The sequence below is a fragment of the Hippopotamus amphibius genome, chromosome 11, assembly GCF_030028045.1.
Source record: "Hippopotamus amphibius kiboko isolate mHipAmp2 chromosome 11, mHipAmp2.hap2, whole genome shotgun sequence".
In the NCBI taxonomy this organism is placed as follows: Eukaryota; Metazoa; Chordata; class Mammalia; order Artiodactyla; family Hippopotamidae; genus Hippopotamus; species Hippopotamus amphibius.
In genome coordinates, this window is record NC_080196.1 from 41,408,315 (window position 1) to 41,433,356 (window position 25,042).

General features: G+C 49.1%; 1 protein-coding gene across 2 annotated transcripts in view; it reads right to left on the reverse strand.

Annotated features, from left to right (window-relative positions):
* Window positions 1-7,227: 7,227 nt before the first annotated feature.
* Window positions 7,228-25,042, reverse strand: part of SCUBE3 (signal peptide, CUB domain and EGF like domain containing 3) — a 32,663-nt gene continuing 14,848 nt past the window's right edge. The window contains exons 4-22 of one of the 2 annotated variants that reach the window (XM_057699324.1): window positions 24,057-24,191; window positions 22,955-23,077; window positions 22,621-22,737; window positions 17,927-18,043; window positions 16,068-16,190; window positions 15,449-15,565; window positions 14,817-14,942; window positions 14,415-14,531; window positions 14,174-14,278; window positions 13,768-13,884; window positions 13,287-13,445; window positions 12,831-13,046; window positions 12,313-12,474; window positions 11,938-12,105; window positions 11,271-11,432; window positions 10,641-10,838; window positions 10,044-10,196; window positions 9,842-9,921; window positions 7,228-8,168 (exon numbers count right to left, since the gene is read on the reverse strand). In XM_057699324.1, the coding sequence (XP_057555307.1) occupies window positions 8,019-8,168; window positions 9,842-9,921; window positions 10,044-10,196; window positions 10,641-10,838; window positions 11,271-11,432; window positions 11,938-12,105; window positions 12,313-12,474; window positions 12,831-13,046; window positions 13,287-13,445; window positions 13,768-13,884; window positions 14,174-14,278; window positions 14,415-14,531; window positions 14,817-14,942; window positions 15,449-15,565; window positions 16,068-16,190; window positions 17,927-18,043; window positions 22,621-22,737; window positions 22,955-23,077; window positions 24,057-24,191 (2,645 nt within the window). In that variant the 3' untranslated portion in view covers window positions 7,228-8,018. Of the gene's footprint in view, window positions 8,169-9,841; window positions 9,922-10,043; window positions 10,197-10,640; window positions 10,839-11,270; window positions 11,433-11,937; window positions 12,106-12,312; window positions 12,475-12,830; window positions 13,047-13,286; window positions 13,446-13,767; window positions 13,885-14,173; window positions 14,279-14,414; window positions 14,532-14,816; window positions 14,943-15,448; window positions 15,566-16,067; window positions 16,191-17,926; window positions 18,044-22,620; window positions 22,738-22,954; window positions 23,081-24,056; window positions 24,192-25,042 lie in introns of both variants that reach the window. The other variant, XM_057699323.1, reaches the window with a different exon arrangement.

Genomic DNA, 25,042 nt, shown 5'->3' on the forward strand with positions numbered 1-25,042 from the left:
TAAACTAGAAACATTTACAAAGTACTGTTTGGGGCCTGTGGTAGCTAAAGATGCCATTGGTGGTTCCTTTCCTCCCCTGTCTGAAGAGCTTAACCACAAAGCGTCCCTTTCAACTTTAGACTTTCTCTGTTCCCCTTCTTACTAATTTTGGCACAACAATTCCAGAGGTGGGACTAGGGCTCCAGTTCTTATCAGGTTCTCAGTTTAGGGGGGCAGTAAGTGACAGTTGATGGCCCATTCCTTTTTTTTTTTTTTTTTTTTTGGTCCAATGGTGGGGCGTTAGGGATCCTAGTTCTTGACGAGGTATGGAATCTGCACCCCCTGCAGTGGAAGCGGTAAGTCTTAACTCCTGGACCGCCAGGGAAGTCCCCATGGCCCATTCTTATGGTTCCTTTAATTAATTAAATTAATTAATTAATCCTTTCTGTATCTCCTGGTATAGAAATAAACAGCCTGACCTTAAAGTGCCCTCTTTCTGTTCCTTTTTGGTGAAAGTTTGACGAGTTATTTTACCTAGATACAGAGAGAGAACATAGAAGTTGTCCTGTAGCTGTCCTATGGTTAGCCATAGAGCAGGGACTAGAACTCAAGTTGTCCTAGTTTGTCCCCCCACCACCTTTTTCCATGATAAAAAATACATCTGTCCTTTCTCACGTTCCTTGCAGATCCTAATCTGATTGGCTAATCATCTTTCCCATTATACAACAAAAACTCTGGGAAAGCAGTGTCTGAATTTTAAGTATTAAGATTCTGATGATGGGTAATGTCAGGTACTCAGGAGAACTGGGAAGGAAGATACATTGGAGTGGAGGATTGAAGATCATTTCTAGTAGCTTCTGTCCTGCCTTTGAACCCCATCCCCACAATATACTGTACAGGCTGGTGGTCTTAAGACATTTAAAAAAAATGGGCTCCATAAAAGAATTTTAAAGAACTATGTACCCCCAGTTCATTTCTAAGTTGATACCTAAATTTTCCATCATAAATTTAAATGCTTGTAGAGGATATAATTTATGACACTGCAAATTTTGATGTTTTAAATTAAAACCATTACATTATTCTTAAATGTGTCTAATGGACTCCAAATACCCTAAATATTTGATGTCTACCAACATCTACTTAAAAATATATGAACAAGGTCTTCTTTAACAGAAGGTTTGCATGGTTCCATTTTTTATTGAATTCCTAATTCCATTCACTTTCCCTATAGAACTTTGTCCTAATTAGTATATTTGTATGCTTGGAAGCCATTTACTGATCACTGTCACCTTCTTTGCAACAAAATTGAGTGTATATTTAAGTTTATTGCTTGTGACCACAGGCTTTGTTGAAAAGTTTCTTCTGAATCAAATTGTCATTACGGTTATTACTAGTACACAATTTATTAAGACAACAAATACATTACACATTTTTATAACTTGTGAAACCTAAAAAATACAATTTTATTGAAAATGTATCTCTTGATGAGAAATATGGTCTTTCTCCTAATTAGTGCAGGTATTCACAGACTAATATTACCTAATGGTAGAAGGAGATAAGATGCAACATCAGTTCTCTCTACCTGTTTTTTATTTTTATAGACATAAGCACTGACAAAAGTTGTTCACATAGTAATTGGGAAAGGAAGAAATTTGTTAAAATGATATCCCTCAAGTCTGTGAACTACTTCTAAATTACATGCCAATAATCACAATTGCCCTATTACCAAATACTATTATCAAGTACTATCAAACAGAGTCCCCCTTTAATTTTATTAAAGCAGAGAATTGGAAACCACTGATCTTGCAAAAGGATTTGTTAGTCGTTTGATATCAGTTTGTCTTATGAAAATAATTATGATCTGTCACCTTTCACTCAGAGGTACCTAGTTAATCAGATATTGATTTTCATACTCCTTTGCCAACATAATTTTTTTGATAAAATTCTTTTATCTTTATATGTTTTCAGTATCTTTCCATTAAAATATCAAAGTGCAGATTCACTTCCATATGGAAAACACCTGCCATTTGTGGAATTAGCAAAGCCAGTCTTCATTTTGCATCAGACTTGCTTTCTGTCAGGAAAAATTCTGACTTTATTCTTCAATTTAAATAAATACATTAATATTCACTTTAAAGACTATTATAAAAATCACTTGGAAATAAATTAACTGTAGCTTATAAAATAGATTACTAAAAATCAGTCATGATTAAAATTATATAGGTTTAATATTAATATTATAAACATTGTAAAAACAAGATGGTACTATTTCTTATTGTATAATTTGGAATAATGCCATATAATGTATAGCTAAATCCATTAGTTAATTTATTAAGTTAAAAGTAGGATGGAAGGCATATTAGTCCCTTGGCAATACGGGTATCTGCTTGTGCTGAATTCTCGTGTAACAAAAAAAAGAGAAAGAACTCCAGTAATTTTGTTAGACTTCATGATGAAACTTTTTCTTATGTATTTAACAAAAAGAAAGCTTTTTTGTTAGGAAATAATGGTTTGAGCAGCTAACAATTTCACTTTTTGCTAGCAGAAGGTAGAAAATAGGAAACATTTTATAAGATGAAATAACAGGACTGATTATAATGGGAATATTTTGTTATGAAGGGAAAAAACAACCCCTTCCTTCTACTTCCCAGGTTTTTACACCCTGGGCCATGCATCAAGATCCATTGTAGGTGAGGGATATGCCTTTCTTTTGTAAAGTAGAACAAGGTCTGTGGTGAAAGAGGAGGTAAAATGGAGAGTGCATGAATATGCTGGCTGGCTCGCAAACAGATTAGTTTTAGGGAAAATTTCTTATGGAAGTTGAGGATCTGGAAGTGTATTCCCTTAAAACTCTCCTCAGATTGATTTCCTTGCCCAGGTACCCCTTGGAAAGTCTTCACATACCTTTGAGAAGAATTCCTTGGAAGTCTTCATGTACCGCACTTTAAAGACTGCTTGATATAGACAGATGCATACTCCACTGGCCCTGACTATACGTTATTCTGGGACATAATTGCAAGTGTCCTAGAAAGAAGGAGGAAGACTTGGTGTTCTTGGAATAGAGGAGGGTTAGACGTCAGAGAAGATGGTCCCAAGTTAGTATAGTCACTGACCTGGATATGGTCCTGGATATGGTCCTCAGCTTTGCACTTCTAAAAATGTGATTTTTGTCAGTCCACACAGAGGTGTTCATGTTTTGTCAGACTGAATCAACCTCACAGGAAGTTAATGTATGAAATAGAATGCCAGTGAATTAATTTATACTCATAATCACCAAGTAAACTGGATTTTCTCTCCTGCTGGGAAATCTATGAGGAAAGATGAGTTGTAATCAGAGTCTTACATGAGGAGTGCGGATCTTGCGCATGGCTATTGTTATCAAGCTGTGATAGCCTGATGCACGATGCCGGGCACACAACAGGAGCTCAGTAACTGTGGAATAGAAGGCACCTATCTCCTTTATAGATGCTAATGGGGAAGTTCAGGATTCTGTTAGGCCAACCCAACAAATTTTTTGATCAAGTAGATTTTTCCTTGTTCCTCTTAAATGGCCATATCATGTAACTATTAAATCCAATAAAATTTCATGTCAGGGAATTATATAATTGCAACAATTAAGTTTTATCTATCATCTCTGAGCTAGAAATTGATACTGTTCATTTATAAGAGATTAGAGGTTGCTTTCCCTGTGTACTGTATAGTAATGGTGTTAGTGGATGAATGATCTGTATTTCACAATTCAGTTTGGTGGCTAAGAGTGTACTGCATAAAAAAGACAACCTTGGTGACTCTCAGTGCCGGTACTTTGCTATAGATGGGACATCTTAAGTAGGGAGGTATCTTAGCCACTTGTGGCCTGGCTAGATTTTGGGGACTGTACTATGATGAGCAACAATACCCCAGATTTCCCCCACTGAGGGGATAATTCTTGATACTGCTTTTTAAAATAGACAAGCCTGTTCAAATTCTAAAATCATTAAGAATAAGATGGATAAATGAAAAATTGGGGTTAAGTCTTATCTGGAAGCCAGAGACACTTTGTCTCCTTAAAGCTTTTTTCCAGCTCTAGGGTAAGTTATTGAGACAGAGGAAAAGATGCCAGGCTGAGGAGTTTCATTTAGTATTTTAATAATAATAATAAAAAAAGACAATACAAAATTCAAACATTTCTTTTTACAAGTTCAGATACATTTTCCCCCAAGTGCAAAATACTCTATGAACTGCATCATGTATTGTTGTGTAGGAGATGCTTACTACATCGGCAGCAGTGGTAGGTAGATATAAATACAATATTTTGAGATTTCTTTTGCATTAAAAAAAAAGCCTCCCACATGGTAATGATTATTCTTTGAAACTTAAGTTCTCACACAGAATAAAGTTTTTGGTTTCTCCAAACTGTTACTATCTGTGTTGTCTAGATAAGCTGATAACAGAACTGGGGGTTCTGTTCCCTCTTACCATACACTTTCATAGAGGGTTCCTAGTCTGAATAATGGCCGAAGGACAGAGTGTGCTACCTTTGAGACAAGTCAGATTTAAAGATATCCTTGTGTTGTTTGCTTCCACTTTTCTCTTACAGTGCTTAAGAAAGAAGCCAAGCAGGTTAACATTTTCTGCTTATGGTCAGTTATACTTTGTCTTCCTTTCTCTAGTTTGAGTCTGTTAAACTGAGGTTAAGCAGCAAATACAGAAGTTTGAATGCTCTATAATGTTTTCTGACATTTTGAGATATGGCCCCCTAATCTCCAGAGTCACCTCAAACATGCATATGGAGAAAACTTCTTGGATATGAAAACTTGCATTAGGGCTAAAGACCAGAACTGTATTACTGAACTTCTAGCAATAAATTTGAGCCTCCACCACCTCAAATTAATCCAGTCCAGGTCAGTGTCAGCCTCTGGGAATTTGTAGGCCTGGGGCAGGGCAGTCCAAGTCCAGGCTCTGGTCAGTTTTCTCCTGACTTTGTTCTCTAAGGTTTAGGGAATGGGCCTGGCCCAATAATAAAGACAGAGGCAGAGAAATAAAGAGATTGCCATGTTGCTGAAGACATAAGTGCCTTTCTGATATGCATCACTTGGTGCTTGGATCCCTTGGAGGAATGGCTTCCCATTCCCAGACTCAGATCAGGGCAGGTTTTGTACCAAGATAAATGAGGCCTCACAGTACGGCCCTACAAATACCCCATCCTGCAGAGACGCTTCTTGGCTATTCATGAAGGATTCCCATTTACACCATCTTCCCACTTCCCTACACTGGTAAAAACCTCTTTTTCGTTCTGACCTGTAAAGGCCTAAAGAGATCCTGAATGTTGACTACTCAGTCCACTAACCCTTAGTTTGATGCCCCTGGGCCAACTTCCTCTGTAGGTTCAGGAGCAGCTTTGCTTGGATTCTTAAGTCCCAACTTGGATGACCTAAATTAAATTTGATGGACATTAACAGGTCTTCACCTGCTCTCCAACATCTGTCTTGACATTAGTTAAGAAGCTTGGTGATCTGTACTTTCCATACTGTGGAAATCATTTGCGAGCCCCAGAAACCATGAAATAAATGGTTAGAGGATGTGTGTTTATGTGTATGTATGGGGGTGACAGGAAGGGAATGGAGAGCAAGAAGCCAGACCCTGAAGGCATAAATTGGGAAGCACTCTGACTGTTTTGCTTTCTGAGAGAGATGTGAAATGGTAGGGAGAGAAGAATCAGAAAGTTATCCTAGCTTCTGGAGAATGAGGATGATCTAAGTTGATTGAAGCAGTTTTCATGGCATCTCCTGGGAAGGATGGATACTTCTATTAAATGACCATTGTATCTCTACAGCAGAGCCTTCTTTGACCCAGAGAGACAAAGGGAGCCAGACACTTTACCCCCAGGGGCCATGGTGTTGGCTAATGGATGTCAGGGGATCTAGTTGTGACATTGGTTACCTGCTGCCTAAGGCTGTTTCAGTTGGCGAATGCCACTGATTGGGCAGGGGTGGGGGGTGGGGGTGTCCAGCTCCTTTATTTAGTGTTGAGCCTCCTTGGGGAGCAATAGCCTGAGACAGTCATTAGAAGTGAGCCCTAGGAGTCAGCTGTTAGCCTTTGATTGAAAAGGGCTACAGCTTTGGAGGAACGAGGAGGAGCAAATGGAAAATAATTTTACAGGCGGCAGTGGACTGAAGGTGGAGTATGTGCAGGATCTGGACTTGGGCATGGACTTGATTCTTCTTCCATTTGAAAAGCAGTAGTTGAGGAAGCTAGGCTTGAAGTCAGCTCCAAGAGGAAATGGCAAATAGGTAGGGGTAGGCAGAGTGGCCAAGGTCAGGCAAACAACTCCATGCTTGGATAACTGTCCTATTCTTGGCTCCCACAGCCTTGTCTCTGGCCTCAGGGCCCTGAGTCAGCCTGTCCCCAGGGGGTTTGTCCTGGTCCTCTTCCACGTGCACATCAGGGGGAAACTGGATGAAAGCAGGGAAACGATGGAGGTTTTCCCTACTTGGGGTGGAGAATCACTAACCAGTTCCATCGGCCTCTACAATCTTGAGGTCCATGCTGAATCCATGGAGGCATAGGGATGGTGGGATTGGTTTAGCAAACACAGGTCCCTCTCCTTCCTGCTCCATCAAGTCCCCAGAATTACTGTCCTATATATCAGGTGCCTCTGCTGGGGGAGTAGAGACAGATCAGATGCTCCAGCACTCAAGGCTTATGAGATTCAAAACCTTTTTTCTTCCACTCCAAACATACACTCTTCTCTCGGGCAGCTATAAATAGGGTTGTTCTAATAGAGGAAAAAGAAACAAAAACAAAAAACGAAACCAGAAAACAAAAACCCCTCCCTCTAGTCAATATAGAAAGACTCAAAATGATTGCACTTATTAGATGTGGACAGGGTGGGCAGAAGGCTCGCCAAGTGCACACATTCCTCTTGCTGCCCATGGCCTGGGGCCAGAGGTAGGTGGCTCTGGGCTGGCTGCAGAGCGGGGTCCTCTTTGGTGGAGCCCACAAGCCATCTGGGACTACAAGGGAAAGACAACTCTGGGGGCAAGGCCCAGGCTGGCTTTTGGTCAGCAGCCATGTTTCTTTAAGGACAACACTTAGCAAGGGGAGTAGGGCTCCCCCAGGGAGCACTTGGGTGGGAGTGAGGGAGGGAATGGCTGGGCCAGGGAAGACAAGTAAGAAAAGGGATTAGTGTTTGAGGCTGGCTTCCAATTGTTCTGTAGTCTAGTCCTTCAGAGGACACATTTTCTTTTTTTGTTTGTTTGTTTTCTCTTTTTGGCGATGCTTTAGAACCTGTTTTCTGTCCTGCAGAGATAAAGTCTTTCTCTCAGGGAACAACAGCAGCATATTCAACGTGGTAATTCCTGCTGCTCTTCCTCATTCAGCTGGTGTCCACTAGCCAGTGATGTGGGCCTTTTGTAAGCCCTCATGTATCGGACCCCAGGCAGATGTGGGTGAAGAAGGAGAGGAGCTGTGTAGACAGGAAAGCTGGCTGTGTGGGCAGTCCAGGGCTCAAACCACGTGTCCCAGAGGACGAGTGCTGGCATTGAGCCTGTAAGTCAAAGGCTTCTTTGGCAGAACCCTGGGCTGTTAGAATCCCTGTGGGGCACAGCCAGGGGACATTCTGGCTCCTGACTAGCAAGGCACAACCTATAACGGCAGAAGCTCCTCTTCCCCCTCCTAGACCCACTTCCTTCGTGGACCTCTAGCACCCTTCCAAGCTGATAGGGCCAGGGATGTGAGCTGGTAAAATGGTCAGCGTGGCTGGGGAGGGGAGTGGGATACTATTCCTTCACCCCTTGGGAGAATAGAGTCAGCACTGAATGGCTTTTCCAGGGAGTATGTAGGAAATGAGAAAGTAAAGAGAGAGAAAGAGCGAGGCAGAAAGAGACAAGGAAAGGAAGCTAGAGGAATAGAAAGGGAGAGTGCTTGGTCTACATGGAGATTTTTTTTTTTCTCCAAAAAGCAAGATTGGAGAGAGTCCCTCATCTGAGGGTGGGGGCTGCCGGCTCTGAGGGCTAGAGTCTGGGGGCTTCAAAACCTGGGTCTTGGGCCTAGGGACACTATTTGTAGGGCCTCAGGAAGCTGGAAACTTTGGAGCGGAGCAGCTTGATGAAAGATTTTGGCAGCATCTCCTTGTGCTTCTCTGTGTACTTGAAGTAGTTCTGGGGGTGGGCCAGCACCTCAAAGAAGGCCTTAATGAGCTTCTTGTCCTGCAGAGGATGGCAAGTGGCAATGTCAACGTTAGCATCAGTGGTGGGAAAGAGGACCACCAGCCTCCACTCAGCAGCAGCCCCTCTTGATGTTTAATAGGCATAGCCAGAAGTGAACTCTGGATTCCCATCCCACCATCTGTTGCTCCTTTAGAATTCTACAACTAGACAGTGGCCGCTCCATCCTTCCACTGCTCAGTCCCAGTCCTTGGAGCCATCCTTGACTCCTCTCTCTTACTCACAACCACAGCAAATCCTGCTCATTCTACCTTTAAAATATATCCAGGGTCTGACCACTTCTCACTGTCTCCACAGCTACCACCCTGTCCAAGCCACCATCATCTCTCACTTGGCAGTGGCCTCCTAACTGGTCTCCATGCTTCTACCTACCATGTCCTTCTACAGACTATTCTCCCCCGCAGCAGCCAGAATGACTTTTTTGGTTTTTAATTAGATCATGTCCTTCTTCTATTCTAAACACTTCTCTGGTTTCTTTTATCACTCAGTAAAGCTGAATCCCTTTCATGGCCCATAGGCTGAATGTGATCTGTGCCCTGCTGTCTCTCCTCTATCCCCTCTTGACTCTTCCTTACTCTGCTGAGCTACACTGGCTTCAACGTTCTTGAACATGCTACATGGCTCCCATGCTCCTGAGCTTGGAATGCTCCTCTCCTGATCTTCTAATGGGTAGCCTTTTACCTCATTCAGGTCTCTTCTCCTCAGAGGCCTTTCCTGATCACCCTGTCTGAAACAGCAACATGATGTGTGGAGAGTCTACTGGGTGCCAAGCACTGTGCACTAGGACTCAGCTCTTCTGGCTTCTAGGCTAGTGTTCTTTCCATTGCATCAGCAGATTTTTAAAACAAGCGGTGGCGCTTCCAGCCTCTCATCTCCACTTTAATCAAAACAGTGCCTCTATTTTATGCATAGGAGTTCCACAGCACATTTGAAATAAGGATTCAGATGCTCTAAAAATTTCTGAAAAGCATTGCTGAAATTATATTCTTTGCAGTGTGCAAGTTCTAGATTTTTGTCATTATATCTCATTTTGATAATACAAAAATTATTTTATTTATCATAAAGATAATTTTTTTTGCATTGATAATCTATGAAGGATAATACTGTGACTAGGACTCTAGTTTCTTAAGTAAGATTTTCTCAAACTGGGATCCACAGACCTGGGTATCCAGATCATCCTTCAATGCTGGAAACATTTCTTTTCCTTTAAAAGAGGTCTGTACCGAATTAACTCTGAGAAATGCTGTACTAGATCTGCTGTTTTTCTGTGGGAACTGAGGAGGGAGTAAGGGAAGGCAGGGACTTGTGCAAAAGCATCTTTGTAAACCACATTTTCCGTATATTTCTTGGTGGAAGAGGTAGAGGACATTTCATCTCCTCATCCTCCCTTTTCTTCCCCCAGAGTGTAAGATAGTGTGGGTGACACTGCAGTCAGATGGACTTGGGCTCAAATCCCAGCTTTACCACTGGGCAAGTTCTCTAATTCTCTGTGCTTTAGTTTTCTCATCGGTAAAGTGGGAATGATGAAAGTACCTACTTCATAGAGCTACTGTGTATATCAAATGAGAATATTCAAGTAAGCACTTAGCATATTCCCTGCACACTGTTACATGCTCATTAAACATTGGCTATCATTATTGTCAATATTCACTCACCTTTAAAATCTCCTGGTGGTTTTCAGATGCATAGAGCCGGCCATCTCGCACAATGTCTTCTACCAGCTGCTCATAGTCCTCTGCAAAGTCAACGAAGAGGAGGGGCTTGGGAGTGGGAACTCTTCCTGCTTCCTTGCTCCCTTTAAGACCCATGAGCCTCCCCTTTCTCACCCACTTCCCTGGCTCTTCTGCCCTTGCTCACCATCATAGGTAACATAGGGGATCTGGAAGCCACGGGCGCTATTGGCCTCACTTGTCTTGAAGTTGATCCAGAGCTTCCTGGAGCGGGCTGTGAAGGCGATGGGGCGCTCATAGGTCTGGCAGGTCTCATAGGTGGTAATGGAGGATGGGGAGGCTGGCAAGGCAAGCAGCAGGTCAGGAGAGAGCAGGGCAAGCTCTCCAAGTCCTCCTAGAGTGAGTAATCATCCCTCGTGTATGTAGCTTCCCTACTGCCCAACATACACATATCCTCTCTCAATGCCCTGGGATTGTTCCACAATTCCTCTTTGACATCCAGGCACTCACACAGTGTTAAGATTTTTGACATTTAAATGAATGGAACAGTAAAAATACTAGAATAGGAAAGTCACACATGTAACACTATTGGAATTCTACTCCCAAAGCTGGCTTTCTTAACTATGCTCTCCACCGAACACGTAGCATTCATCGCTGTTTTCCTTTGCTCCGAGGCCTCCCTCATCATTGTCCCAATTCTTCCAGCACCAATTTTTTTTCTCTCTCTTCCCCTCCCAACCAGATTTGGACTGCCCTTCCCTGGCCCAACTCTGCAGCCACCCACAGTTCTTTCTCATGACGAGGACGTCCCCACACTCGTCCTCAGATGGCAGGAAGATCTCGGGTACCACGATCAGAATCTTGCGCTTGGGTGGGGGGTTGATGTTCCAGATGCACTCCACGCCCGCTGGGTAGTTGCCTGGGTAGTTGGGGGACTCGATGTAGCCAGTGAACTCACCCAGCTCCCCACCACACTGTCGATCTGTAGCCAAGCCCGAACAGACAAAGAAAGAGAAGGGAAGTCAGTGGGAAATAGCTTGGGGAAACTGAAGAGTTCTGAAGTGGAAATCAGACACATGTAGGCGGACTCCTTAGTTCATCATCTCTTCTCCAAGTTCTGGGTCCCCCTTCCTTCCTGCCCTTTTAGTACCTTCTTATCTCACTTCACCTGTCCCTGCCTTCTCACTACCTGTCTCCCTCCCCTCCAAGGAGAGGGTGCTACAGGGCCCAGCCCAGCAACCAGTCTTGAGGTTGAATGGGTTGGGGAGAGATGGAGGGTGGGACTTTCCTTCCCATCCACACCCCAGCCCTGCTCCCTGTTGGTCTACTCCCCTGCCCACTTCCCCCTTTTTCCCATTGCCCACTGCTCCCAGGCCTCTCCACCCCATTTTCAACAGCCTGGCCTGCCACATACTCTTGCACTGGGCCACACTGGTGGAGCCATCAAAATCAGTGCTTGTGTTTCCTGGACAGCGAGTGCAGAAGTTCTGACGGAAGTCGGGCTGATAGGAGCCCATGGCACATCGGATACAGCGGTGGATGCTGGTGTTGTAGTAGTGCCCAGGAGAGCACTGGACTGCAGACAAGGGGGAAGGGTAGGAGTTAAGATGGCAGGCAAGCAGGAGTTCTGGGGCAGAACACATTCATCATGGAGAATGAATGAAGACACCAGAGTTCCTCCTAGAGTCCCAATCTTACCTAGTCATGCCAAAATTTAAGCTCGGGGAAAATAAACTTGACAGTGGTTGGCTACAGTGCCAGTCCTTTTCTTTCAGGCACTGAGCATAGTCACAAACCTGTACAGAAACTCATTTGTAGTATTGAGGGGAATGTGACACCAGTTTTCCAAAGCAGAGGGGTAAATGGAACTGTTACTTATTCCCCAATTCCCAGGCTTGGGACTGGTGGAAGGTCAGGATGGCTCCTGTGAGTAGGATGGTGGGGCTGGTCATGCAGCTGGGCCTTTCCCGGTTTGGGGAAGATGGTGGGGCACATAATTCTACTCTGGGGACTTGGAGGGGTTTTTTTTTTGGAAGTAGTCGGGGTTGGGGGTCCCCTACCGGGGTAAGTAGCCCACTCACCTTTGGTGTCACAGTCTTGGAAGGAGATGGCACCCTCGTGCTTGGTGGTGAGACCCCCACCACATGGGAAGCACAGGGTCCGTCCCGCTTCAGGTTGGTAGGTGCCACGTGGACATGGCTGGCAGGGCTTGAACCCATCTACAGAGTGTTGGCCAGGTGAGCACTGACCTGCAATAAACCAAGGGCCCAACTCTGATGGGGATGGTCCTAGTCATCCCCATGGGGTCACCCAGTCTCAGGGGACAGACACACACACAAACAGGATGTTGACTAGGAGAGTGGCCTGGAGCCTGGGCCTGCCCTTGGGAAATCCCATGCCCGTGGGCATCCCAGTGCCCACCCTACCCCACTCTGTATTGTTTGTTCCCCTGGCACCTGCACATGTGGTGACGTTGGTGGCTCCGAGAGGCCCGTGGGCATCACTCCCAGGGCAAAGGTCGCAGGAGAGCTGCCCTTCTCTCTCCTGGAAGGTGCCCGCTGGGCATGGCACACACTGCTCCGTCTGGCCGTGGTAATACGTTCCCTGCGGGCAGCTGACTGAGGGAGAGTCGGCCGCGCTAGCCACCCACCCCCCACCTATTTCCCACCACCCAGGTCTGGGACTCCCCTTCCCTCTCCCCCAGATTCAAGGAGAATCTCTTCGTCTGGGAACAGACAGAATCCTGCCTGGGAGGATCAGGGGCCAAAGCTATGTGCAGGAGGGTGGGCCCCACGTGATGTCCCTCTAGATTTCAGCCTGGGAGCAAGGAGGGGAGGATGATGGGCAGGAGGGTCTTGGCTGCCTCACAATTTGAGAGATGCAACTGAGGCCATAATGTGTCCTGCTCTGAACCAGACCCAAGCTGAGCCCTCCCTACTCCCCCACCCCCCTGTTCCCCAGCAAGCTCCCTTACCACACTTGGCCCCAGAGCGGTGCTGCCCGGGCCTACAGGCCTCCACTGGTTCAGCTCGCTCCCCAGCTACTGGGCCTGGCTTGTGAGCCAGCTCATAATCAAGACCTGCCAGGCGCAGTAGGAAGCGGTCCTGGTTGATGGACTTTCTGAGCATCTTCAGGGACCCTTTCAGACGCCGTTCCATCCGCTGTCGGAGGCAGGGCAGCCCACAACCAGCTGGTGTTAGATGGTGTTATGAGTCAGAGAAGAGAAAGAACGGCTGTGAGCAGAAGGGCAAGGGAGCAAAGCTAGGAGCTAGGTGGGGCGTGGTGAGAGGCACTGGCTCCTGGGCTTGGCCTTAGGCAGGGTCTGCCCTTAATACAGGCTCCGCCTTTTCCCTTCACTGCTGAGACCTGCTGTTTGCTCATCTCTGCCTCCCCACTCCCCAACCTCCTCCAACGGTGTCCCCAGTCCCACCTGTGGTTTCTTCAGCTCTGACTTCTGCCTCCAGTTCCAGGGTGAGCCGAGTGACTTCCTTGCCTGGAGGGGTCCGGGCCCGCCGGCCCTTGCCCTTCCGAGAGGAGTCACACTTGAGGTGGATGAAGGTGACCTGGCAGTCAGAGCAGGGGGCACCACCTGGGGGAGAGGCCTTGTCAACCTCAGGGGCACCTCCTGGAGACAGTGTTCTTACTCCAAGTTCTCACTTTTCCACCCCAACCCAGACAGATCTCTTACTATTACTATCTCAATTCTCTTTTAGTCTAGGATACTAATTAGTTGGTGAGGAGAATATCCTAGGACTTCCTTGGACCCTGTGCCTACAACCGTTTCTTCCCCTGCTCTGTCCAGAATTTAGGGTGCCAGTGGGTTTTTGGAGATCCCACTAAGCAGAGGAGCTGGGGGGTAGGAAGGGTTTGCTGGCCAGATAGCCCATTGGAGTGGGGTCCCCAGTCCAGACCTGGCCCCAGGATTCTGCTGGCCTCCTCCATTTTGCCTTTGTTTCGCAGGTGTAAACGGCATTTGGCATCTTTGATCTTGAAGGAAGCCCGCTGTTTCACTGTCAGCACTGCAGCCTCTAGAGGGATGGCAGAAGCTCAGCACAGCCTGGGGGCCCCTTGAGGGTGGGGGCTTCTATAGAGGATGTTGGGAAGCTGGGGCCAGGGGCTTGGCTGGAGGAGAGGAATTACAAAAGCCAAGGGCATCAGACATTAAGGGTAGAGGGAGCAAGGCAGCAGGGCTGAAGAACTACAGAGCAAAGAAGGGGATCCAGGAAAAAGTAAGGCCAGGAGGATTAATAAGGAAGAGAAATAGGGGTTAATAAGCCAGAGAGTAGCGTGGAACAAGGCCTCTGGGCTGGTGCTCACCATGGCAGTGGTTGGAGTTTGTGCTGTTCCCAGTGTGGCCAGCTCGGGCTGGAGCAGCCCTGGGGCTGGGGATGCCACAGCTCACGGTGAAGCCATTCTCAGACTCTGAGAGAAGGGGGCTGTCACAGCTCTGACCTGCCCCCTGACCCCCACTGGTTAGAGGACTCCAAGGGGAGCAGAGGAGCTGCCTAAACAGCCAGCCTTCCTCCCTGCCAGCCCTCCAGCAACCTCCTCTATGTACCTGGCAAAAACCGAGCTCGGGAGGGGCAGGTCAAGGCACAGGTGTCCTTCTTCCCAGACCGGTTGCAGCTGAGCATGGCTTTCAAGGCACCAGGACCACTCTGACACTTTACTGGCTCTAGGAAGGGGAGAGAAGCCTGAGGAGGAGAGGGTCTTCCTCTCCCACCCTCTCCATCAGTCAGGTAATTTGGAGGAAGAGAATTAGCTACATGCAGAACTGCAGTTGTACACAGAGGTCAATGCAGGGATTATTTACCAGGAACTTCACGTCTCAAATTGCCACATTCTCCATCCTCTGCTACCTCATAACTTCGTAAGTGTAACTCCACATTTTCCAGGACCTCAACTACCCACTACCCTGAAAGTGCAGTGCCAGCTTTAGCCAGCAGAGGGCGCTGCCCACCTGTGCAATCCTTCCCGTTCCAGTGCAGCCGGCCCTGGCCTGCTGGGCAGGTACACTGGTAGCTGCCAGGAGTGTTGATGCAGCCAAAGCGGCAACCTCCCCGGTTGATGCTGCACTCATCCACATCTGGAGGAAGGAGGAGGGAGACACAGACAAACTTGGGTGGGGAGGAGGGGGGCGGGGAGGAGCCAGGGAGTAGGCAGTGAGTGAGGACCTTTGGTTAGAGTTCCAGGCACTCTAAGATGATTCCTGGCCTGAGAAGAGCTCAAACCTAGGACCTCCTTCCTTTATCTCTGTTCCCAGTCAAAAGAATGAGAAGGGGCCAAGCTAACAAGTTTTTTAAAAGTCTTCCACTCCTACCTACCAGTGGGGCTGTAATTTGGAAGCTAAGGATGGGCGTCAAGGGGCAGTGATGGGGATGGGAGAGAGAAACTTTGGAAACAGGATGCTGTTCCCTGATACCCTAATCTCTCAATTGTTGTAATTTCTCCCCTTTCATCATAATGGGTGCAGACATGGTACACGCACCTGGGGAATGCCCACAGCCACAAGCCAACTCAGGGACTTGTTCCATTGAAGAGTGAGGAGGTGAGAGGGGCTGGGTGGCTGTGGGTCCAAATTTGTGGACTTACCCCCACAGTGGGTGACACCATACAGTAGGTAGCCATGATGGCAGAGGCACTGGAAGCTTCCAGGCGTGTTGACACATATGTGGTCACAGGTTCGATCAAAGGAACACTCGTCTATATCTGGAAGAGCAAGGTTTCAAGCCACTGAATCTGTCTTGGGGCACCTGACCCTGTGACTCCTTGCTCGGGTGAAGGGCCCAAGGGAGACGCCTTGGATCTCTCCCTTAAATTGAAAAGAGTTCCTACCTCTGGCCCAGCCTTAAGATCAGCAGTTCAGCAGTGTCTACCCATCCCCTAAGCCCCCTCCATATGGAGTCTGGAACTCTGAGATATGGTGCCTGTGGACCAGGGCCACCATGTGTGGTTAGGCTGGTCCGATCCTGCCAAGGATATGAATTGGGGTTAAATCCATTCCTCACTCCTTGCCAAGCCATGTGCCCCCGTGTAGAGCTGGTTTGCCAAGAGGAAGGAGCACATTCGCTAATTCACAGCACGACACTGCCTGTGAAGCCTCTCCATAGTGTCCTTTGAGCTTCTCAGACTCTGGCCCTCTGGCCTCTTTGAAGGTCTCCTACCCCAAGAAAGTCTCCAAAGGCTTTGCCCTTGGCCCAAGTCTGCTCACCCTGGCAGTTCCTCTCATTGATGAGAAGCTTATAGCCCTTCTTGCAGCTGCATTCGAAGCTGCCCACTGTGTTGCGGCAAATGTGGTCACAGCCCCCATTGTTCAAGTGGCACTCGTCTATGTCTGGGGAAGCAGGACAAAGTAAAAGAATCAAAGGTAATACTGAAGGTTGGGGACAAATGAGACAAGATCCCTCCCTCCCTCACAGAGACAGGGAAAATCAAGGAGAGCCCTGGGTCTGCCTCTTCTGACTCTTCTTTCTCTCTCCCATCTCTAGTTCTCCCCTGTTCAGGGTATCTGTGGCTATAAGTAACACCTTGTTTCCTGAGACTGAATCCTCTTAGAAGGGGAAAGATGGGAACCAGTGTCAGGCCCTCAGGGAATTGCCTAGAAATGAGCATCTAACCTACAGGGCTAGGTCCATGCCCCTCACTCTGCCATTGATGGCCCTCCCCAAGAAAGCTGGTGGACAGTGTTTCTCCCTTTACTGTCCCCCACCCCTGCCTGCCATAAGAGCCCTGGGGGTGGGGGGTGGCAGAGAGGTGGAGATTCAAAGGGGCAGTGCTTCAGAGAGGAGGAACTAGAAGAGAGGCAGGCAGGGAGGACCTCCAGGAGAGCCAGTGAGGCTGGGGAGCTGGTGGGGGAGGGGTGGGGGCCAGGCAGGGGGCTGGACTGGGAGAGGTCTGGAGAGACTCAGGCCTGAGGCAGCTTTCAGCACTAGGAAGCGAAGGGAAGGAGGGGGCGTGTGAGCGGCTTCCTTCCTGAGGTCAAGTTCCCCAAGCTGGTGGCAGACAGGACCCAGGCTACTCACCCCTACTTGGGGGAGGGGGCAGAGAGGGCAGTCTTCCATTTCACTCTTAGCATACCTGTCAACAGTCCTTCCTGGCAGCAAACCTCTCAACTCTGGCTGTCTGACCTGCTGCCCCAGCCCCCCACCCCACCCCCGCCAACCTCTTCCCCGGCCTCTGCCAGCTGTTGGGCCAAAAGACACAAAAAGCAAGCCTAGGACTTCCTCCAATCCCCACTCCTTGTGACCAAGGGACACAGACCTGATGAATCATTAATTTCAGTATGGCTACCCTCCCATTTTCCTCCCCCTGCTCCACCTTTCCCCTAAACCTGGCTAATTAAAAGGAGGGGAAAATAGAATGGACAGTGTGGGAAATTATAGTGTAATAATAGCTGCATAATAATAGCTGCCTAATAATAGCTAATACAGAGTATTTACCATTTGCCAGGCAGTGTTCTAAGACTTTACATATACTTTATATATAACTCATTTAATCCTTATAACATTCCTATGAGGCAAGCACATTTACTGTGGTGAAACTGAGGCACAGAGACACTAAGTAACTAGCCCAAGATCACAGAGCTAATAAGAGGCAGAGCTGGAATCTGAACCCAGGTAGCCAGGCTCCAGCATCAGTGCTGCCCTAATCTCCCTCTGACCAGGAGAGCCTTTCCACAGGGAAGGTCTGGGGAATGTGGGTTTAGAAGGTTATGGAACACACCTGTGACCTTGTGCATACATAGGGCTCAAATGTCCTTCTAGACCCAGGAACAAACGTGAATGGCATGATCATTAACTAAGAGGGTTAGGGACCCAGAGGGGGAAATGGGAATGAGAGTAAGGAAAACAAACTGGGGCAGGGGGCAGGGGCACTAAGGAACTGGCTGGACTTTTTTGTGCCCCTTGAACTGAGATGGGAAAGGTGGACAGGAGACAAGCCTTAGTCACAGCCTCAGTTCTTTAGAATCAGGATCTCTTCCAGGGGATTCAGGAGGTCCCATACATACTGTATCTCTGGTTCCAAACTCAGCCCCCTACCCTTATGCATCAGTCCTCTGAAAACCCTTACCTTTGCAAGTCTTCCTGTCTGGCTGCAGCATGAAGCCCACAGGGCAGCTGCAGTGGACACCCGTCGCTGCATCATGGCACTTACTGTCGCAGCCCCCGTTGTTGACAGCACAGGTCTCTGTTTAGGAGGGAGGTTGGGGGTGGTAATCTGGTTATCCACTTGGAGGAGTCCCAAACGTGAGGGTAGAGGAGGGAGCACAGAGGCCCAAGGGAAGGCCTTAGCTGCTTCCCGGTGCTTTAGAAGGAGTATTAAGCGGAGGCTCCCAGCCCCCTTCCTCCCATCACTCCCAGCCCCCATCCCCTCACAAGTGCAGCCAAGCAGTCCACTTCCCTGCCCCCTACTTGATTGAAACAAGGTGGACAGCAGTGAGGCAGGTACAAGCCAGAGCTGTCAGGCAGGAATGTGCTGCGGGGGTGGAGGAGGTGGAGAGGGGAGGGCGCAGGGAGGGATGGAAGCTAAGTAAGGGTGGTTCTTGCGCCAGGGAACAAGAAGGGACAATAGGAGTTTCCTGCTCTTTCCACTGACTGTTTGGTGGATGGGGGGTCATGGTGGGACAGTCTTGGGAAGAGTGAGCCTGGTGATTCCTAAGACAGCTGAGAGATGACCATTAATCCATCTTCCCCTTCCTCCCTGCTCAGCTGTCTTAAGAAAGATCCCAGTTCCAGGACTGACTGCTCATCCTCAGAGGAGACAGCTCGTAGTCTGTCATTTCCCAGCCCCTTCCCGGCTACCTCCAACTCCTCCCAAACCCTCCTCTTAGTTCCAGATGGAGATAAGCTGGCTGTTCTGTTGTTGTTTTACTTTCCTAATGGGGAGATACTATCTAGGCTAGGGGAGGGGGGCAAAAGGAGAAGAATCCTGAGGAGAAGGCAGGGCATAAGAAGATAGGTGAGAGAGTTAGAGAACCCCAGAACTAAGTCTCTTCTGTTGCCCCCTCCTGACTGGTAAGCTTTCCCTTTGCTGAGAGATCAGAGTTGGGGGAGTATGGATGGGCCACTCTCCCTATTTGCTGGATTCAGAGCAGGAGAAAAATAGGTTTATACTGCAGCTCAGGAGAGTCAGATGAGCCCAGGAAAAAAAACACCAGCTCAAACAGTGCAAGGTCCTGACACAGGGACTGTGAGGGAGGTGTGGGCCATCCTCTGGGGGGCCTGGAATTCTCCCATTAGAGAGACAAAAGCCTGAGGCCTCCACTAGGGAAGAGAGGATAGAGGTTTTCAGAATCAGGGGAACTGAATGAGAAAAGCTCTGGAGAGTGCTATCATGTTCTTGAATCTTTGACTCCTGAAACTCAGGCCCAACCCTTGTCACTGAGGACACCAGCAAAGCAAGGGCTCCAGAAGAAGCCCAGCTCTGCCTACGGGTCCCTGGCCATGCCCTGGACCCTCAAGTGCCCAGGTCTAGGAGCAGCCACAGTGGGATCTCCTCTGTGCCACTCCTACCTTAGTCTCTCCTGAGGTTCCGCAAGACCATGGGAGGAACCTGGGAGGGAACCTTGACTTAAGGCTCCAAGCCCAGTCATTACCACACCCCCCCCCCCCCCCCCCCCCCGCCCCAGTTTTCTTAGCATAAGAAGAAGCCCTCTAAGCCCTGGAGCAGGGAGAGGGGAACAGAGATCCTGCACCAAGCCCAGTCAGTTCTGAGGGATCCAGGCTGGGGAGCAGCAGGGCTGGCACAGTGACCATTCCAGGCTGGACCAAGACGCTGGGCAGAGCTGCCCACTCCTGCAGGGCAGTGTTCTCCAGAGTGACCTCTCTAGCTGCCTCAAACCTTTGCTCTTTAGGTCATGTATTAAAATCCGTTTAATATGTGCTTATTCTGTGTCAGGCACTTAGTAGATGCTCTAATGCACTCTCTCCATCATCATAGCAAGAGAGGAGTCTTATTCTCCCTCTTTTATAGAAGAGTAAACTGAGGATCAGAGAGGAAGGTAGCTTGCTTAAGGTGGCACACTTAGAAGGTGGCAGAGCCAGGATTCAAACTCAGGTCTGTCTGAACTCAAATGTCATGCACTTAATTCTTATGATGGGAGAGAATGGTGAGTGACGCTGGGACTGTGAGCTATATGGGTAAGAACCCAAGACAGACACCCCCGGAGAGGATGGCCTCTCACCCTCTCCCACCCCTATCTCAGGTGGCACAGTGGGCATGATGGGTAAGCGGAGCTGGCTGGTTCTTAAGCTCTGTAGAAGGCAGAGAGAGGGCTGGGGCAGGTGGTTGGGAAGGGGTGAGGTGTTAGAAGGTGGGTGAGGAAGAAGGTGGGACAAAGGAGCAGGAGAGGAAGGAGAGAAGGAGAGTGACAGGATCAGAAAGAAAACCAACATGAAGCCTCCAGGGCCAGCTTGTGGGGACTCGGGTTTCCTGTCACTCAGTGGGCCCAGTACCCAGGCTGCCAGGGGAGCCCAGTCGGGCTGGGCCCAGTGGGCATGCGGTTAGTGGGAGCCCCAGCGGGTTAGCCCTTCCCCTAGCAAGCCAGTGAGAGCAAGCGGAGAGAGCAGACATATTTACCATTAGAAACGGCCTGAGGGGGGATGTGCTGCTCTAGCCGCCTTTCCCCTGTTTGACATTGTAAAAAAGCTGTTTAGATGCTGGGCAGGAGCTACTGCGGCCCTCTGTGTCCCAACCCCCCAACCACCCCCGCCTCCGCCCTGCAGGCCCAAACTGCTGGCCCCCGATGGTGAGCTCTGAGACTCCTACACTTCATTCCACAGCCTTGTCCTGCCTGGTATCCTCCAAGAAGCCAGGCTCCCACCAAGTGACTGGTGGGAAGCTGAGTCTCAGAGAGGGACAGTCATGGGCCCAGTACTACACAGCATGCCAAAAGCAGAGCTGGGACACAACCTCAAGTCTTGTAAGCTGCCAAATCCCAAATCCCAGAGGGTGCCCACCCTTTCTGCTAAACGGTACTGCCCTCTCAGTCTCCCCACTAAATCTGAATGTCCTGATGGTCCTGAACAATGAAGTTTCCTCCTACCAGGGCTGGGGAGAAAAATGAGATACAGGTCAAGTTAAATAAGTTATCCTGGAGAAGAGGGAGAGGAACTTGGAAAGGACAGAGCTGTGAACCTTAGAACAGCCTCTTTGCTCTCTTCTGCCTCACTTGGCCATGGCCCAGAGGGTGGAATGGGTCTTGACTAGAGAAGAGCTCAAGCTTAACAGGAGTATTTTCAAAAGCAGCCATGCCCAGGACTATCTAAACAGAAAGACACCAGAGAGGGACTTGGCCTCACATCCATGGGCCCCAAGCTCTGTCCTAATACATGCAGCTTTTCTTTGGGGACGGCATGCAGTTTCTTCTGGGAGTCTCTAAGGATGTGTGAGTGTGTCCAGGGCATTGTAGGAGGTTTGGAAAGCAGAATTAGACTTATGAGGGAAAAAAATGAAAGGAGCTAGAACAAACCAGCCTGGAGAAGGCAACGCAAAGACCTAAAAATGTTCCAAGATTTTGGAGAGTTAGTTCAGAGGGAAACATGTAGCAAGAGAGATTTTAATTAAGGAACTTTAGAACTGTGTTTGCAAGTTTCCGGAGCAGGTACCTGGGGGAGACCTTTAAAAGCACCATCTGCTCCCCAGTCCTTGTATCTGGGGAAGGCAGTGCTCTCTGCAGGGACGCGGTGGGTCTCTGGAGTGAGACAGGAGAGAATCTGGTTCTGAAGTGGAATGTCTTGTCTCTCATAAACACACCTTCCCATTCCCAGCATGTTGTAGTCCATGAGATGAACGGCCATTCACAGATACCTGTGTCCACAGGACAAGCTTGCCTCTGCCTGGCTCAAGACACAGCCTTTCCGCCTGCCCAAACTCCACTTTCATTCCCACTTTTCCAAGGGGACACCTTGTCCCATCATCTTTCTCAGCACTCTTTGAGCACATAGTAATTGGCCTCCACATACACACACAAAACCCCTGAAGACTTAGAGAATTAGGAATTAAGGAATTGAACTCATCTGTGGTACCTAAAGATAAGGCCATAGGTAAGGCCTAGGAATTCAGGAAAAGGGATCCAAGTGTTAAGAAGGCCCCAAACCAGGCTAAGAGGGATGGGATGCTGGAGTTGGTGAGGAATTGGGATGGCTACAGGCAGAGCTTCACTGGAATGTGGAGGAGAGAGGAGGAAATGGGGGCCTAGGGTGAGAGGACTGGAAAGGAGGTTTATAGGAGGAGAGAAAGGAGAAAGAGGAAACGATAGCTGGAGCCAGGAAACCCCATTTGTCAGTTCAAGGCTGGTTGTTCCATGAAAGAGCACACTGCCCCACCCTCAGTTCCAGAGTGGGGGCATTGGATTGTGACAGCTCCCATCTTACCACAGTAGTCAACCAGGGCCTCCAATCAGGCTTAATCCAATGCCCTTCCCCAGTTTTCCTCCCCCTTCTCAACCACAGCCTGGGTCAACAAGCACCTCTGCTAATTATTCCCAACCTGGCAACACTTTATCCTGGATTAAGAGGATGGTGAGGCTCCAGGAGTGGGGCAGCAGAACCAGTGGGTGGGGGAAGAGAGGAGGGTCAGGTGAGCTCCTCAGTCTCTCAGAGTTGTCCCTCACTAGCCCTGGCACGTCTGGGTCTTCAACCCACTCACCAGTCATTCTGTGCTCAGCACCTGGGCCCCATGTGCTCCCCCCTCCCCTGGTTCCCAAGGGCCCCTGCCCCCACCCCCATCACAGGTGGACTGAGTTCTCCACTGGCCTCACCCACCGATGCACGTCTTCCCGTCCGTATGGAGCACAAACTTGACATGGCAGCCGCACCGGGGACCCTGCTCTGTGTCATCGCACGTGTGCTGGCAGCCACCATTACCATAGTTGCACGTCACTGGGCAGAGAGGGCAGGAGGCCTGTCAGCTTGCTTCTCCCTGGGCACCCTAGTTCTCCATAACACGGAAACTGGTTCTCTAATCTAGCTGCCTCTCCCATGCTCCCTTTTCTTCCCACCTCTTGCTGCCTCTCCCATGCTCCCTTTTCTTCCCACCTCTTGCATGCCCCTCCTCTTTGTCTCCCCTTTTCCCCCAATGCCATCCCAGTTATCTCACATTTACAGTCCCGTTGGTTCTTGGTGAGCTCGAAGCCAGGGCGGCATTCGCAGGCAATACCCCCTTTGGGTGTCTCCCGGCAAATGTGAGCACAGCCATGGTTCTTGTTCATGCAATTCATTCCTTCTAAAAAGGAAGAGGAGGTGAGTGAATATTCTGTACTCCTGGACGCCTAGAGAAAGAGAAACTAGAAGGAATAGTTGGGGCCTAGGGAAGTGGGAGGATTTCACTGAGGCTACAACACAGAGGAGACTGACACTCCCCCTCACAGGCCCCTGTCCTGCCCATGAGCTGGGTGCTCATGAGCAGAGCTCAGAACTATTCTGAATGATGTATAAGTATTGACACCCAGCTCTCCCAATCCTGCATGATCACTGTCTCCTTCAAACAACCAAAAAATAGTGTCTAATAGTTGCCCAGCACTGTGCTGGTACTTGGTGGATCTAGGAAGGACCCAGAAAAACGCATGACATGCTCTCTTTCCTCAAAGAGTTTACCGTCAAACTGGGAAGAAGATAAGTAACATTTATCATGTGAGTGAGGAGTAGTTGGTACAGGTAATTACTATACGTTTTATTCAGCAAATATTTATTAAGCTTCTACTACAAGCAGGGCAGTATATCGGGTTCTGGGGATACAAAGATGAATTAAGCATAGTCTTTGCCCTCAGGGATGTCACGGTTGGCAAGGGTGGGAGAGTGATGGCAGAGTCACAGAAACAAATAACACATACCCCACTATTCCTGCCTGACCCTCCCAATCCGATCCAAGGAATAAGGCATGGGTGAGGTCCTCTCAGATGGCATCGGCTTAGGGCTCAGCCATTTACAGTTAGGAGCGACACCCACCTTGGGTCTGGACGCAGAGGATGTCCCATGGTAGCCTGGATCCCATACTGACCCCCAGGCCCAAATGAATCCTCCCAGATTTTGCTCTAACCCAGGTTATCTGTCCATGGAACCCTTAGGATGTGATTGGCTTGAGGGACAAGAGAAGAAGTAGTGGAGGGTGAGACCTAGGGGGCACTGAGGGGAAGCTCCTGAGCAGCTGGAGAGAGAAGCCTGGGAGTGCAGCGCTGGGCCCTCCCGGGTCATAGGCTGACCTTCCGGCCGCTGGATGCAGGTGTGCTGGTTGTCGCTGAGGAAGAAGCCCTCCCGGCAGTGGCACTCATAACTGCCCATCATGTTGACACAGCTCTGCTGACAGCCGCCGTTGCCCTCGGCACACTCGTCCACATCTGTGCAGGATAGGTGGCTGGTGAGCCCATGGGTGTGGGCCAGGGTCTGAGTGTGCGCTGGGACGTCAGCACCCAGGGCTGAAAGCAGTCTTAAGAATCCAGCGCACACCCATATCCCCTCCCCTGAAATCCAACACCTGGCCTTACGCCAGGCAGTTCTCACCCACTCATCAGCTAATGTTCTACTGCTCGCAAAGAGGCCACCCTAAGAGGGCAAAGCTCAGGAGCTACGCAGTTGAGGAGGGGACATTCCAACATGGCTCACTTAGGTGAAGACATGCCTCCCTTTCCTTCACCTGTTGAAACTGGATCTGAAGGCAGAGGAGCTCAGGAAAGGAGTCAGAGCAAGAGGAACGGAGATGAAGATAAGGATGGAGGTTGGTCAGGGGGAGGAACTGTGGGCAGCTGGTTATGATGAGCAGCCAGGGAATCAGGGCTCCATGTGCAGCGAGAGCTTTGGCCACAGAGGTTGGAGAGGCAGGGTGGGGAAAGGTAGTGAGCCTCAACTCATTGCAGGGCAGGGACCATTTCTGTGGACAGGCCATGGCCCTGTCTTTCCTCCCCTCCCGCGCTGCCTGGGCTTGCTGCCATATTCCCTAGCCTTTCTCCTATTTTGGTTTAACAAAACAAAGTCTGGTAGCTTGGCGGGGAGGGATGGGGGGAAGAGCTGCCAGGCCACACCCCAATTACCAACCCCAAATCACCACCCCCCAGGTCCCAGAGCCAAGCTCATCCCAGGGCTCCCACTTCAATGCGTTGACTCCATCTCTATGCTACTTATTACCCTCCCAAATTCACAGTCCTTCTCAGTTTTCCTTGGCGCAGGAGGCATCAGGGAGATGGACCCAAGT